Source organism: Epinephelus fuscoguttatus, linkage group LG20 (genome assembly GCF_011397635.1).
Source record: "Epinephelus fuscoguttatus linkage group LG20, E.fuscoguttatus.final_Chr_v1".
Taxonomy (NCBI): Eukaryota; Metazoa; Chordata; class Actinopteri; order Perciformes; family Serranidae; genus Epinephelus; species Epinephelus fuscoguttatus.
In genome coordinates this window covers 7,759,632-7,775,598 of record NC_064771.1, presented here as the reverse complement: position 1 = coordinate 7,775,598, position 15,967 = coordinate 7,759,632, and the positions used below count along the sequence as shown (strand labels likewise).

Here is a 15,967-nt window from a genome sequence, read left to right as displayed (position 1 = left end):
AATGAGAATAACAATCTGAGTTTGTCAGTGGCAAAAAATTGACGTCACCAGCATGCTCAGAGTGATTACATAGCAACCTTTTCTGCAACTGCACCTCTCTCGCTCAATACTGTGCCAGATAGACTCTTGTTGCCTTTAGTCACTCAGACACAAAAGCATAGGGCCTGAGTGGAAAAAATGCCAAAGTTACCCTTTAAGGCCTTAGGAAGAGGGAGTCTCCAAAAGCGTCAATGTTATCGTTATTTGTGCAATTCGTTGCATCAAGCATACGAAGTAGAAGGTAAGACCGTGGGATGCACTTAGAGGAAGCTATGACGACATTCAAGGATACTGAATCCTCGAAGGAGGAGCTATCATGGTTGTTGTGTAGCAGCAGCCTGGCTCAGTGCGACTGTCTGCTCTGACTGTGACACAACACAGACGTTAATGCTTTATACAAGATTTGATCGGCTGGCTACATTTACACAGACATATCAGAATGGTATTTTGTCAAATTAATGCCCAGGGACGCCATCGTGAAACCAAAACCATATACAATTTCAAATTCCATTTCCTTTTGGTTCCTGATTTTTTTTTCACAAAAGAGGGCACATCACAAGTGATTACAGAGCAGATATGTTGCTGTAGCAGACAAGAAAGAAGCGATTTAATTTCAGCTGGACTTAAGACCCTCTTAAATGTTTATGGGGCCCTTAAGTCAAACATTGAATGACAAATCCAATTATTCTGTTTGAATACAACGAAGAGGCTACACTCATTTTCCACACTACAAAAGGCATGAAACAGCCCATAAAGCTTAACTGTAAAAGCAAATGTTAAATTTTATTCACAAATTCAAATGCAGGTTTTACAATCATTCTGAGTGTGTCACACACAAGTTGGCTTTTCAGTTTGTGCAGCATCCCTCGTGTGGTCAGTGACTGCCAAGCGCTGTGTATGTTCAACAGAGTGACACCTGCAATTGTACAATCTGATGCAGAAAGCAACACAAATGAAACATGTTTTTGCACTGAATCAACAAAAATGCTGTCAATCAACATGACGTGAAAAAAAAGTGATATTAAATTACACATTAACACAGTTTCACTGTGGTGGATCCACACTGAACAGATCTCCTGTTTATGGCCATGGGCTTCAACAAAGCACTTCAGAGTCCCTGATTAGCATTAGCTGGGTTTATCAATGCTGTTAGGGTGTAGAGATACATCGACACAAGAAGGACAAGTGTCAGGATTTAAATAAAAAGGTACCATACAGCTGTGACCGAGAGCCACGCTGACAAATGAGAAGTATGTGGAGCAACAAATCATCCTTCAGGAGACTTCTGGTTTAATATTAAAAATAAACATCAAGTGCAATCTTGAGCCAAGTTAAAAATATTCATATTTTTACAGTTGATCAGGGCTGTTTAATAGAAGAAATCAGTCTCATTGGATTGATTAGGTTTTTGTGATGTGAGATGGAAACCGTGCATGTGTGTTTGGCTCTTAAGCGTTCTCGTTCAGGTACGAAAAACAAAAACTTCCACAAACTCTTAAAGAAATAAGTCAGCATTTTGGGAAATACACATATTTGCTTTCTTGCTGAGTGTTTAGGCCCTGACACACCAAGCCTTGAGCTTCTGTCACCCCAGTTCGTCGCTTCTTTGGCCAGTGGCAGAGCCCAGTGGTGAATGAAATCACTCTGGCAGTGCAGCTCAGCGCACGAGAAGAGAAATGGAAATGAGCAAAGTAAACAGAAAGCTAAAGTCAAGAGTGAGTGAGATCAAAAACATGTTACCGTAAGATTATTTTTCATAAGCCACTGAGCTCTTTAGCAGAAACATTTCATGATGGTATGTGTTACTGTTCACTGGCGCACGGTAAATATGCTCTGTTCTTTAAACATTGGATTGTGTTGTTGATGTGCTAACTGGCTAACTAGGCTATCTTCTGGTTTCCCTTTTTGAATGATGATTATAAACTACTGCAATCTGCTGGTGTGGAGAGTTATTTCCTCTCACGCAGGTGCAGAATGTGCGTGCTAGCTGACCATCGGCTTACGTCAATGCAGCGGGTTCGAGTGCAAGTTTTTGGCTGGGACACAGGCAATATGAGGCGACGCAACAGTCAAGCTTTCAATGCTGCTAGTTCTCTGAAGTCTGTTTGGTGTTTTCTGAGCCTCTAGGTGACAACATTGACACACTATTGTCTCTCATCTAATTGGATAAGAAGTCAAATAACTGTATTTCCCAGTAAGTGTTGAACTATTCCTTCAAGCTTTCTTGGTCAGGTAGAAACAACAAACTCAACTTTCACAAGCTCTTAACAAAAAGCAATCTGGGAAAACATATTGCACAATGGATGAAAAAAAGGAGGGACAAAGGAAATGAAAATACGTGTTAATTTTTTTTCTGCTACTATTCTGTACAGTTCCTATGTAGTTAGAAGTTCAGTCTGGCGCATTGTGTTTATACAGTGACTATAAGAAAATCTAGTAATACTAAGGTGATGCTTCACAATGCAGGATCAGAGTCTGTGACCTCATTCTGATTCTGCTTTGCAAACACCTAATATGGTACATTGGTATATACACAAACACATATGTATATATGACAACAATAACATGTGCACACATACAGATTCTCTCCAGTCTCTCGAGGCACTCCCTACGGTTAGGTTAGGTGGTGTTAGTTGACAAAAATCTCAGTATTTTCACTCCGTCTAACTATCAGAATCATCTATGTGATTAAAAATAGCCATCCTTTGTAAATTCCTCGGAAGACGTCTTAAAAAGCGGCGTGTTGTCCTTTCAGAAAAATAACTTTCCCTCTTTTTTTCTAGTGTTTGTTTTGGGAGTCAAGTCGGCAACTGTGTCCCTCTGTCCAAAGACAATCCTTAGGAGTCTGAGACAAAAGTCTGCATCCCATTGGTGCGTCCATCTGTCCGTCTTTGCTGTGAGGGTTTCCCCCAGAGCCTGTGCTTATCTTTCTTTGTCCTCCCTTCATCTGATGCTCTTTGACAGAGTCCATCAAGATAAGGAGGGGTGCAGCGTGGGACCGCTCCTCCTCACACACACACAAAAAAAAAGTAAAGAAAAAAAAAAAGGCTATTTCATAGCAAGTCTCCAGAGGGGTCAAAGGTCATATCTTCTCATCTGTCATCTCCAGGAACTGGGCGTACACATCTCTGGAACACTCCCCTTTCTGGTTGAACAGGAACTTGTAGTAGCTGCCGTCAGCACAAATGGCTGCAAAGTGTAGGGACAGAAACAAGAGTGGAACACAGTTAGCAAACTCAGGCCAGACAGAAAAACCTTACAATGCTACTGGTTTGTGATAATGTAGTGGAAAGATAGGGAACAGTCAAATAAATTAAGACATGTTTTTGGGTGGCTTTAAGATGACTGTCACTGTAGATGTCATAATCCATGTCTTTTCTGTGCCTCCTCTGTAACAAAACCATTGTTGGACCCTCAGCAGTCTACACGTTTGGACATGACTGAGTACTGATACAGCTTCACCTTGCCAAAAACAGAAAACCAAATTCTTCAGTTTCCCTCACCAAAATAGCTTGTTTGCAATCACATGACTATTACGACACCTCAAATTCAGATGGAGGGCAGGAAGTGATAAATCCATATGCTGCTTGAATTGGATCCAGAGGAAAGTGACTACATAAACGGGTTGGATGAATCTGGAGGCAGCAGGTGTCTTCATACAACTGAAACTAATGTTGGATGCGATCCAAACAAAATAAGTAATGGACCACTTTGTTCAATGTGGACACGATAGTCATTACAAATTACTTCATCCTCCAGACCTAAAGTTACAAACATTATCCGGTGAGCCAATGAAAGAGTCTAGTGGACTGTAACTATTTTGTGTGTAGTTGGGTCCACAACTCAAACTCTTGTTTTGTGCAGGTCAGTAAATGTGTATAACTGTGTTTTATAATTCAACTCTGTACATGGGATGCACCCATAGATTTTAATAATAACTAGATACTGGACAACAAGATGGAACCTTTTTATTTCAATGGATTTGCTCTCCTGGGGCATATGCCAAAAAAAGTTTTCAAGCTTCTGACTGAACTTTTGCAGTGTGTATTCCACTGTATATGTGCAGTAGTGTTTCAATTGCTGGTGCCGCCCGCAAGTTCCTACTTGGCTCAACTTAACACTGTGATGATGTCACAGATTTTTTCATCGCTTTTCTCTGCTTGAGGAAAGTTTTACAAATATAAAACCTTCATGGAGTGGGACTGGTTAAGGTCAGGGTAAGCAAAGTCAGAGGCATAGCAAGGCAGAGTAAGGCAGGCCTTTCCTTCACCATCCTAGGATTTGCAAAGTCACTTCCTGGGGGCCTGGATGCACTGGTGTGAGGCTAACATAACTAGCTAACGTTACCTAACTTCAGCTACTATTTTCTACCTACTAGGTCAACCATTCTCAGAAGTCTGGTGAAACACTGTTAAAAATCTGGGTCTTTGCTAAAAACAAAGAGAAGCTGTCACAGCACATTGTAACTGCATCCATCTCAAGGCGTGTTTGACATTAGCTGACTTTTCTCCTCCAGACTGGAGATGGAGGGTTTTGATCTACGTCTGCTGCTGTTTCTCAGTGTTGTTGTTTTTTTTTTTTTAAACTTTGTCTTTTTATTTATTTCTTTGCCCGATTTTCTGGATTTAAAGTGGCCCTTGTTTTTTTCCCAATTTGACTGATTGGAGCAGCCATAAACAGCGCAAATCATAGCCATTTGTGCAGTGTTGGTAGTCTTTGCGTCCAGTTGCCTGCCCTCCATGTGGAAAGCGCATTGCTGTAGGACGTCATATACAAAGAGGCTTCTCAGTTTAGTCAGGCAGTTCACATGAAATGAATTATAATGTAGTGACAGAATATGAACAGTATTACTGGAGCAACAGAGGGCCCGTCAGAGCTGTGACTGTGGAGTTAAGAATGGGGACATCATCTTCCTACATAGCTAGGAAGCTACCTATCATGATCTATAAAAAAAATGGCGACAAGCATAAATGAGATTGACATAGCTGCACATGGTGCTGTACTTTGCCTTATAGAACATATTTCCACATACGTATTTGATCAGTGTGATAAAGGTTAAATTAATTGCTCTTTGCCACCGCTTCCAGAGCTTTCATGACAACTGATGAAGACATTGTGAGGGATACGTCACTTGCTATTGGCTGGTTAGGGCAAAACACAAAAGAATTAGAGAATCCATATATCAGTTAAGGTAATAATTGTACAAATTTTCTTTGTTGTCTCATCTGAATATGTTTAATTACCCAGGGGGTTCGTTTTGAACCTGTATGATTGTGTCTCTTGCCCTGTCTTCTTTTTAGTGATGTCACTGTAATCCTAGTTGTCAACAATTCATTTGGTGAGTACAATATTATTACTGATAGAAATGATTGTCCAAATTAGCAAAATACTGCCCACAATGACTCTTTCAGTTTCATAGTACAGGTATTTCATGACCTGCAGCAAGCCCAATAGTGTTAAACACCATGCAGTGACACTATGACTCAGCCTCTGAGTCTGATCAGTAAAGCCCCTTTTCCCACTGGACAAAACCCCCCCACAAACACTGGCTTTTGTCTTTAGTTAGAAAGGTTTTGATAAGCATTCTTTCCCAGGCAAATGACCCTGCAGTAGTCATGGGTATTTCGCAGCTACAGCAGCAGTAAGGGAATGTATCAATGTACTGCTTTCACACCTTTTCCAGCATTCAAGCAGTGCACAATCTTAACTCCTGACTAGTCAGTAGCAAGTTTGATAGAGAAACGAATAATTAACAGATATAAAAAAGAAGTTACCACCGTGATAAACTTAACTGGCCTCCACGCTGCTTTCTACTGTTTACTACCCTGTTTTCTGGTGCAATTGTGATGTCGAACGTGACACACTAGTAACCCCCCCCCCCCCAAAAAAAAGAAGACCAACAGACCACAGAGAAAGGTATACTCATCTACTGCAGAGCTGTGTATACAACAACTGTCAACTGACAATGGGAACAGAGTCTACTGCCTATTTTAGTGGGTTTTACAACATAAAACCCTGCATATACACACAAATTTTGGTGGAAAAAGGGTTTAAGATGAGATGAGACAGTCTTGTATCCTGAAAAGCTGCACACTCTGAACTGAACTCACCTATGACAGCGTTGGGCTCTGTTCCAAAGGCACACACACAGGGAGAGCCTGAGGGGACCTGGAACTTGGAGAAGCTCCATTTGGAGCTGAAGTATTTGGGAAGAAAGCTGGCTGATGCCAAACTGCAGAGAGAAGGACACACACATCAATCAGTCAGAACACAGGGCTGAAGACAAAGTCAAATTCAGTTTTTAATATCAACATTTGGTTTTTGTGCGTTTATCTTAATCCAGCAAAAGCTCTAGATTCATTATAATGCAGTAGACAGATTTGACATTAAAACAATTAAAGCCCATTCAGCACAGACTGACCTTGACTGTTTGTTCCTTTTGGGGTCTTCTGCAGCAAAGATGTGCACTGTACCATGGTCACTGGACACACAGATGAGGGACGCATCCTGGTTGAAGTTAATGCTGGAAAAGACAGAGCAGAAGGAAATAATGACAAGAGAACTACAAGCTTTCATGTGCTCAGTCATGTGCCTACCTACAGTCCATTCAGATAAACACAGAGACACAAAATAAAGCATGACATTTTGCATGGCAGCTTTTTGACATGGTGACATCGCTCCCCTTTATCATCAATTTACGTCCACTAAAAGCTTGTTTTTGCCACAAGGATCTCTCTTTTGTTAAGGTTATTTTGTTATTTTGTTTAACCAGAAACAGCCTCAAGATTGCTATCACCAAACCCACCAGACTCCATTTAAATAAACAGTAATTTTATCATCGTAAAACACACTTCATTCAAAGATGACAGAAACAAAAAAAACACTCACGCTTCCAACTATCACCAACTCTGGCTTAGTTTTTGGGGGGGGGCAACAAAAAAACCCATAATTCACCAAATCAGATGCTAAACTTTGCTTGCTCTATACAAACTAAAATGACCATTTATTTAAAGAGCCTACTGAGTTTGGTGATGTTGATTTTGGGGCTGTTTCTGATAAAAAAAAAAAAAAAAAAAAAAGATCTTACTCTTTAACAAAAAGGTCCATCTCCATAGAGATTTCCATAATGTTGTCAGACACTTAAAATAACAATCTGAGCCTGTCAGTGGCCAAACACTTACTTTTAGTGGACATAAAATGATGGTGCGAATGCCCCAAGTGGCTACATTGCATCCTGTTTTGCTGCTGCCTCTCACTCAATATCTGATCAATGTTTTTTAAATTGGTTGTCCCCATTAGTCACTTAGACACAAAAACATAGGAAAATAGGGTCCAGGCTAAAAAATACCAGAGTTACCCTTTAATGTGTAATGGAAAATTTTGACATGGTTTACATAATTGATTAAAACACCCAGAATTTCAGGAGGTCACCATATAAAGAATTCCTGTAGTTCCAATATTTTACCAACACTCTCACAGTGACTGTCCAACAACATCTTTGTTATCTTTGCCTTGCTATGTCATGAACATGAACAAAAGGGCAGAACTGTTCCAATCCTGTTAGGTAAAGATGTGAACAGTGTTACTGCTCAATGCTCACCAATAAATGTTAGCTGCCTGAGAGCCTCGTCTTAGCTCCTGTATGAGCTGACCTGCAGATGTGTCGAAAATTCTAATAAGAGTCCCCTATGGAAACACGACATGGATTAGTCACAAGTCAGCAACAAGAGAAACAACTACCAAAATATTTAATTCACTTTAGCTGCAGCATGGCTTACTTTCTCTGACGCAGTAGCTATTCTTGTGCCCTGCAAATTGAGAGCGATGCAGCACAGTGCCCCCTCATGAGCGGGGATATCAACTGGGGGCTTCTCTGTGTTCGCCAGATCCACTATCTGCACATGGCCTGAGTGAGTCCCAGGGAATGCCAACAGGGAGTTGTTGCTGTTGGGACACAGCACACAAAGACCTGAAGAGAAGAAGGGGAGAAAGAGAGAAAAGGTTGGTTATAATGTGCCCACGAATTACTTATTTTATTGTTCCAGCGCTTTACTAAAGATGTGTCTAAAGATGCTACACAGATTGCACATTGCTGAACCTGCTAAAGAGTCTGTTTGGATCGAGAGGTTAGAGGGGATATTTTCTGGCATACATATAATGTTAAAATGTCGAATGTTTATATATGTTTATATTAAACATAACCAAAGTTTCAAATGATGAGGTAATGTAATGTTTACATTATACATACTGCTACATGTAGCTACATGCTTACATCAGGGAAACATGTCATCTTGGTTGCTGCTATTATTTTTCTTTGGATCACATTCTTACTATAACATGTCCAGCTGTGTTTAGAAACTTTTAGTGGTAATTTTTCCGCAATAAGAAGAGCCACTATTCTCTGTAAGAGAATTCCCAGCTGCAAATACACTGCTACATGTAGCTCCATGCTAACATCAGGGAAACATGTAATTTTGTTTGCCAATGTTGTTAATTTTTCCCAAAGTGTGGATCATATTCCTGCTTGAACCTGTCCAGTTGTAAAGATTTAGGCTTTTTAATTAGTAAGTTTTCAGTGCAGAAGTGCCACTATACTCCTTTACAGTCATTCCCCTCCTCAAAGTACACCACTACATGCTAACATCAGGGAAAAGTGTAATTGCGGTTGCTGATGTTGTTAATTTCTCCCTGATTTGGGTTCATATTCCTGCTGGACCATGTTCGGTTGTGTTTAGAAGCTTTTATTGGTGACTTTTCACAGGAGAAAGTGCCGCTATACACAGTCATTCCCCAGCTGCAAGCACACTGCTTCATGTAGCCACATGCTAAGGTCAGGGACATATATAATCTTGGTTGCCAATGTTAAGTTCTCCCTGATGTCTAATCATATTTCTGCTGCAACATGTCCAGTTGTGAGGGTTTTTGTTTAAAAACTTTAACTGGTGATTCTTTAAGGTAGAGAGTTCCGCTATACTCTGTTACAGTCATTTCCCTGCAGCAGTGACAGTGCAGAGACACCGAGAGCACAGATGTGGAAGACCAAGAAAAGCTGACCATCAGAACAGACTGAGGTTTTTTGAGAGAGGTGCTTAAAGAGAGAGGCACTAAAACAGGGCATTTCAGACAGAGGATGAATCCGAGTATATTCAGGCAGTCAGTTTGAGAAAAATGTATGTTCTTTTAAACCTCAAAGCACGTAAACATGTTCTAGTTGAAACCCAAATTACACATATGACCCTGAAAATGAGCATAATAGGTCCCCTTTAAGTAAGTGTAGAGAGCAGAACAGGCTGATTATAAACTGAGAGTGAACTGACCTTTGGGGTTATAGCAGGTCTCAAACACATGCAGCTGATGGGGGTTGTGGGTAAAGGTGAAGACTTTGATCATTGAGTCCAGGACCACCACAATCCTGAGAACAAAGGAGATCCAACATGCAGGCCAAACTTTAAACTAAATGTCAAAGACTCTAATCTCACACCTCCAACAATCAAACCAGAGGTCACTTGACTGAAGATGAATGTGAGAATCAATTCAAGAGATATTGGATGAAAGGCAAAATACTAGTTTGGCTGCATTGTCACTGCATCATTGTGTGTCACTGTCCCATTACCACAGTACTGCTGTGTGATCAAGTTGCTAAACATTTCAGAAAAAGTGATGTATGACTGACACAAAAGATATCTAAACAATATGGCTGTGTCTGAACAGGAACCTCCCGGCTATCCACACATTAATGCATAACACAACACTTATTTTGCAACATTCACAAATAATGACATAAATTCCACAAACACAATAACAGAGGACAATCCCTGGACAGATAAACTTGCTTTAAAAAGTCCATTGCAGTTTTTAGAGGGGAACTTTTTTGTTTTTACCTGTCACGCCGAAGCTTCACTGCTTTGACTTCTGTTGAGAACTCAATCTCAATAACTGTCTTCTTCTTCAGGTCGTCCCAGATCATCACTAGAGTACAAAAAAAAAAAAAAAAAAACCCTCAACACAATCCCATGAATAAAACATGCAAAGTATGATACCAGGCACATTTGATTTATCAGTATCATACTAGCCCAAGTTTTAAAGTATGATGGAAAACAAGTCGGGATGCTATGACCTAGAATTATGTCATTATATATCACATTTTCTCAGTACTTCCTCGCAAAATATACTAATAATTCCCAATGATGTGATAAATTTAATTAACACAACGTGGACGTCGATAAGCAGCAGCAAATACATGGATTATTACCCAATAAAAATGACAATTTCCCGTCAATAATTACACACAAAAACATTCCATAGCTAACATCACTGGCAACTGCAGGCAAGAGAAAATGTCTCTGACTTTTGGAAATTAAACGTAAGACTTTACATGACCTGCAGATACCTTAAAAATGAAACTATGAGCCATCATTTGTCAGAACAAAGGCCTGGCATAAGTCTTGTATAAACAATACTTCTGATGGTGGAAAAAAAGCAATCTATCAACATTGCTGACTTCGGTAGACAAAGCATACCTTTGTTGGTTGGGTACTTTGGCTTCTTTCCTCCTCCCACTAGTGCTAAATAGTTACATCTGAACAGCATCTCCACATGGCCGACCCCGCCCTCCAGGAACTCTGAAAGTCAACATCATTGGTAATGAACATCAATAATAAGTATAACTACAATCGTAAGAAAAGAATGCAGCCCTTATCATCACAACTGTGCTTCAAATAGCATTTGCACACTGCTTGCGATCACTATTGCTTATTCATCTCTAATGGCTCTGCCCTCCACAACAGAACACAATGACAAGAAATCCTCTGCATTCCACAGTGGGACTGGCCTCCCTCCATGAACAGCACACACAACCCCATCAGACACAACTCCAGCAGGAAATAGAACTGCTACTGCCATCAAAGAACTGCACATAGTTTAGAGAAAGAGAGATGAAAGACCACACATGGTCCTGTAAACGAGTACTTGATCGGCTCAAGCTAATGAGTTAGAAAAGTAACTCTTGAGCAGATCATGTGCTGAGTCACATTTTCAGCCATTTTTGGGGGACACTTCCTCTTATATCCCTCCATGTTTTAGGAGTTTCAGTTCTGTCACAATACTTGGTTCCTGTGTGCAGAATTGGTTGGTTTTAATCACAAGCCAAAAAGGCCCAGTGCATGTTTTTCCTACATGTTGTTTGTATTCAGACAACAGACCGGATCTTGACAGTGTTAGCCCAGTAAATGTGGTATCTCAATCATTCATAACACGAGTAAAATAGGCTATAATCACCACAAATTAAAACAAATGTATGCCAACATTTGAAATTCCATTTCCTGTTCTCCAAAAATTATCTAACAAATGGCTAAAACACTGAAAAGATTAAACATAATAACACTGCACAGTTCCTTTAGACTTTTCTAAAGGAAATAAATAAAATGAGGTTACTTCCAAACAAACCAAAAAACACAGCCCAAATCATTTTTGTTTCAACAGAAAGGTTGTAAACCAATGCTGACATCAGGTAGAAAAATTAACTTGACCATCCTGACCTCTTGTCAAAAAACCTAAATAATAACGTAACTCCTTGATGAAAATTTGGCAGATCAGTTTTGCAAGGAATAGTGCTGTAAATGGAAGGATTGGAAAAATAAGCAGCATTTGCAGCGAACTGCTCAGATGGTCAGATGAAAAGGTGGAGGCAGCAGACGCTCACTGAAGTTCGGATAACCTCAAACCTGCAACGTGTCGTTGGAGTGTGCAACAATTTTTGCAGTGTGCTGATTAGCTGATCAACAGAAACTTAATCAGCAACTTTTCTGATAATCTATAAACTGTTAGCCAAAATCCTAATCCTAATCCTTTTGTAGTTGTGGCTTCTCAAATGCCACTAAAATGTACTGCTTTCAGTTTTATATCACTATAAATGGAATATCTTTTAGATTGTTGGTCAGATAAAACAAGAGATGTGATGACACCACCTTGGGCTCGGATATTGCAACACGCATTTTTTACTGTAACATTTCATAGACCAAACAATTACTCCGTTGAGGAAACGAGCCCAATCATGAATAACAAAAAAAAAAAATACTCACTGACTGCAGCCCTTTTGTATCCACATCACTAGTCTGAGTGGGCGAAAGTTCGCTGCAGAAATCAGCCTCTCATTGGGCGGAACGAGTCACCCGCTGAAGTCCCGCCCTACCACCTCCGGGTGCGTAGCAGTTTTCAACCGTTTAACACGTCCTTTACTAACTTTTGCGGTGTTTGATCTTGCGGGGATGTAGCCATTTTTCTGCCATGGTTCGCGTCCTGTAGGTGATATTTTTGTGGGCGTGTTACACCAAAACCTGTTTCCCCCCGGCAATATTTTTGCAAGCGCACCGTTGCTGTGGCACCGCCCAGAACGACTGTGATTGGTTGAAAGAAATACAAGCAGCTGGGGCGTTTTTTTCTCCAATCTTAGTCTGAGTGGGCGGAAGTTCGCTGCAGAGATCAGCCTCTCACTGGGCGGAACGAGCCACCCGCTGAAGTCCCGCCCTACCACCTCCGGTTGTGTAGCAGTTTTCAACCGTTTTCAACACGTCCTTTACTAACTTTTGTGGTGTTTGATCTTGCGGGGATGTAGCCATTTTTCTGCCATGGTTCGCGCCCTGTCGGCGATATTTTTGTGGGCGTGTTACACCAAAACCTGTTTCCCCCCGGCAATATTTTTGCAAGCGCACCGTTGCTGTGGCACCGCCCAGAACGATTGTGATTGGTTGAAAGAAGTACAAGCAGCCGAGGTGTTTTTTTTCTCCAATCTCAAAGTGACAGTCGGCCCAGCCAGACCTTTCTTTTCTTGAGAAAGGTCTGGTGAGCGAGACTACCACATCACATGCTCTGAACATTTAAGTTCAACTGTGCTTTGAATTATATCAGTTCATAAAGTAAAAAAAATAAATCAGTGACACACAAATTATTTACCAGCCAAGCCTGATGGGAAATGACACATGTTCTGACAGAAACAAGGCAACATCAAGTCACTTATTTCTATTTTGTATGTACCCTGCCTTCAAACAGGCTACACTATTATTAAAAACCACCCCAGTTGTTAGAGGGCAACCTATGTACTCATAAAGTGGCAGTTATATCCATGTTACTTCTATTGATTTACTTGATGCTGCAAGTCTGCAATACCAGTTAACAATTTAGTGATGCAACATCTTAAACTTCTTACAGGTGCAATGTCATTACAGAAACATGCTCACGTCACTACTATTGCGAGGCCTCTGGTAGGGAAACAACATGGTTTCACTGATATCCTATGCAAGGTTTGGCCAACAAATTCAGCCTGTTAACACATTTTCAGTTGTCAACAGTTTACCTTTGGAATGCAAATCATGCCTTAAAGGGGAGTAACACCCATTTTCAAAATTCATGGCGCTGGTCCAAAGATAATGAATCGGAAAAGATGTTTTACATGACACTGAGAGCACCCAGGGTAATGTTCTCAGTATATGGGTACATTTTCTGTTTCAGAACTAAGAACACTACAATAAAATAAAGCTTAACTCACTACAAAAAGGAATACAAACATTCTATGTGTCCACAAACTCATGCTCCAATTCATTGTCTATGGAGCAGCTTAAGACTTTATACCCTATGACAACAACACGTTTACACTTACTTCTCTGGATTCTGGCTTTGAGAGAGTGGCTCATGTTCACTACTATTGATTGAACTTTCCTAGGCCATGGAAATAACATTCTTAACTTCGGTAGTGTTCCCTTTTAAGTATCAATATGTTGCAGCTTGACAGGCTGCTCAGTGAATATGAATGTAGGTTGATACCCTAACCAAACATATGCCCAATGTGAAAAATTTTCTACCAGTTAAAAATGTTAATGTCAGTACAGCTTGTTACCTTGTTTCTCCTTCTCTTTAAGGGGATCTGTGTTGTACACACGGAATCCATTCTCCATTCCACAGGCAAAGCATCCTGAAGAGGCATACAGAGATAAAACAGCTTTCAGACATCTGTCACTAACTAAAGATAACATTAAACAGCAGTTGCTGAAATATCCGGCGCCTTTTGCAAATATCTTTCTAATGGAATCGCCTGAAACTTGTAGCAATGACAACACATTAGGCTAGTACTAACGATAAAAAAAAACAGCCTTTAACAAAGACAGAGCTGACACAGAACATGGGACAAATGATTAACCTCGGATGGAGCTCAGGTGAAACTGGCACACCGTATGTTGACATATGATGACAGTCATGTTCTGTGCCAAGGGGTCATATGAGGTCTTTAGTCACATTACCTTTATATTAATATTACCATTAGGTCTGACAAAGCTAACGTTAGTCGGCACCAGTCATTTCATAATGTTAAATTAGACCAGTTAAGAAGATTACTATAACTTTACGGCCTGTGTAAATGTGTGTGGGTGGGGATCGAAGAACATTTTAACAATGCTGAGTTTTACTATGTACTGATTCACAGACAATTATATTTACCTCTGAAAACTGGAAACCTGATAAAAGACTGCGCTATATCAAAAATAACTTTAGCCCAATTACGCGGTAATAACTGTTATACTTAGCGTACGAAGCAGCCAAGTTACCTAGCTAGCTAACGCTAGCTACTTTAGCCGTGCCTTGGTTGAGGTAACCAAGGCACGGCTCGTATGATGGTCGTTGGAAATTCGGCTAACAGCAATGTTAGCATTAAAGTTAAGTTCACTTATATCTGTGACTGTCTATACACTGTTCGTATTCGAGCACTTAAGATTGCACCACATGTTTACATGTAACTTAACAATTAATGTTGACCTAACACGAGCTGGTTAGCTGACATATGTGTTGGCTAAAAACAAAAAAGCTACGCTAGCTGGCTAGTTGACGTAGTTAGCCAGCTAAAGCTAACATTAACTTAACGTTCGGTAACGTTATCGTGTCTGTAATGACTAACATGTAACAGCATTATTGCTAGACAGTTACAAGCAATGGAAATGTAAGGCTGTTATTTGATAATGATATGCCTAATTTATGCTCTCGGTTTAGCAACGTTAGCTTAGCATCCACGACGCTGCCAATTTTGCTTTGCGAAAAAAAAACACGACAGCGAAGCTTCTTACCATGATCCTGGTTAAATCCAGCATAAAGGAGCCCATTCCCGTGAGGATTAGACGGTAGTAAATTCATTATTTTACTGGAACAACCGAAAGCCAAATAACGTTAACAAGTTAATCCTACAGCTGATGCCTGAAGAGCTAACCGGCTACCATTCCTCTGGAGTCTGTGCTGGGCAGAAAGAAGGAAAACAACTGACTGGTTCCTGCTCGGAGAGACCTGTCATCAGTCAACATGAAAGGGAGTTTTCAGGGAACTTCGTTAACGTATTTTTTCGAATATCTCATGCTGAAACAATTTAGTTATTATCTTCATAAATGTTTTTTGGCAAAAGTTAACATATGTCAAGTCTCGTTGGACACACACCGATCAAAGAAGGGGTTTAATCGGCGACTTCGGTCGCCTTTATCGACGAATAGATTTCCTGTGAATCGTAGTCTGTCGGTATGTTCAATACAGAGAAGATCTGGTAAGTGTAACGCTAGTGTTAACGTTGTTGTTACTGAATTGACTGAATATTGGATTGACCAGCAATATGAAAAAAGATTAAAGTGAGAAATACTTAAATACTTAAAGAGCCTTTGGTGGTTAGTGACGTGGCGTACCACCAAGAGTCCAGCAAATACAAACTAGAAGTAGCGAGTTTTGGTAAATGGCTTAGAATACACACAATTAGTTCATGAAGCATTTTATACTTAATGTTATTATATTGTCTATTATGATATGCAGCCCCAGTGGCCTAATGGATAAGGCACTGGCCTCCTAAGCCAGGGATTGTGGGTTCGAGTCCCATCTGGGGTGGTCTCTTTTTGGAAGGTTAGTGATA

At 40.3% G+C, this 15,967-nt stretch overlaps 1 protein-coding gene and 1 non-coding gene across 2 annotated transcripts; one reads left to right on the top strand and one right to left on the bottom strand.

Moving 5' to 3' along the window:
- Nucleotides 1–796: 796 nt before the first annotated feature.
- Nucleotides 797–15,496, bottom strand: wdr45b (WD repeat domain 45B). The gene is made up of 10 exons (XM_049563458.1): nucleotides 15,147–15,496; nucleotides 13,931–14,005; nucleotides 10,560–10,661; nucleotides 9,921–10,008; nucleotides 9,357–9,451; nucleotides 7,818–8,008; nucleotides 7,640–7,725; nucleotides 6,461–6,562; nucleotides 6,150–6,271; nucleotides 797–3,228 (listed from the first exon to the last, which is right to left on the bottom strand). The coding sequence occupies exons 1-10, from the start codon at nucleotides 15,211–15,213 to the stop codon at nucleotides 3,122–3,124; spliced, it is 1,035 nt and encodes a 344-aa protein (XP_049419415.1). The 5' UTR covers nucleotides 15,214–15,496; the 3' UTR covers nucleotides 797–3,121.
- A 373-nt stretch (nucleotides 15,497–15,869) lies between these two features.
- On the top strand, nucleotides 15,870–15,942 carry trnar-ccu (transfer RNA arginine (anticodon CCU)). The gene has a single exon. It is a non-coding gene; the product is annotated as a tRNA-Arg (tRNA).
- Nucleotides 15,943–15,967: the final 25 nt, after the last annotated feature.

Excerpts from the sequence above, each read along its gene's own strand:
- wdr45b (XM_049563458.1), bottom strand. The coding sequence starts at position 15,213 with ATGAATTTACTACCGTCTAATCCTCACGGGAATGGGCTCCTTTATGCT. Across the intron at positions 6,272-6,460 it reads AAAAGGAACAAACAGTCAAG|TTTGGCATCAGCCAGCTTTC; the intron begins GTCAGTCTGTGC and ends TTCTCTCTGCAG. Across the intron at positions 3,229-6,149 it reads AGAGCCCAACGCTGTCATAG|CCATTTGTGCTGACGGCAGC; the intron begins GTGAGTTCAGTT and ends TACACTTTGCAG.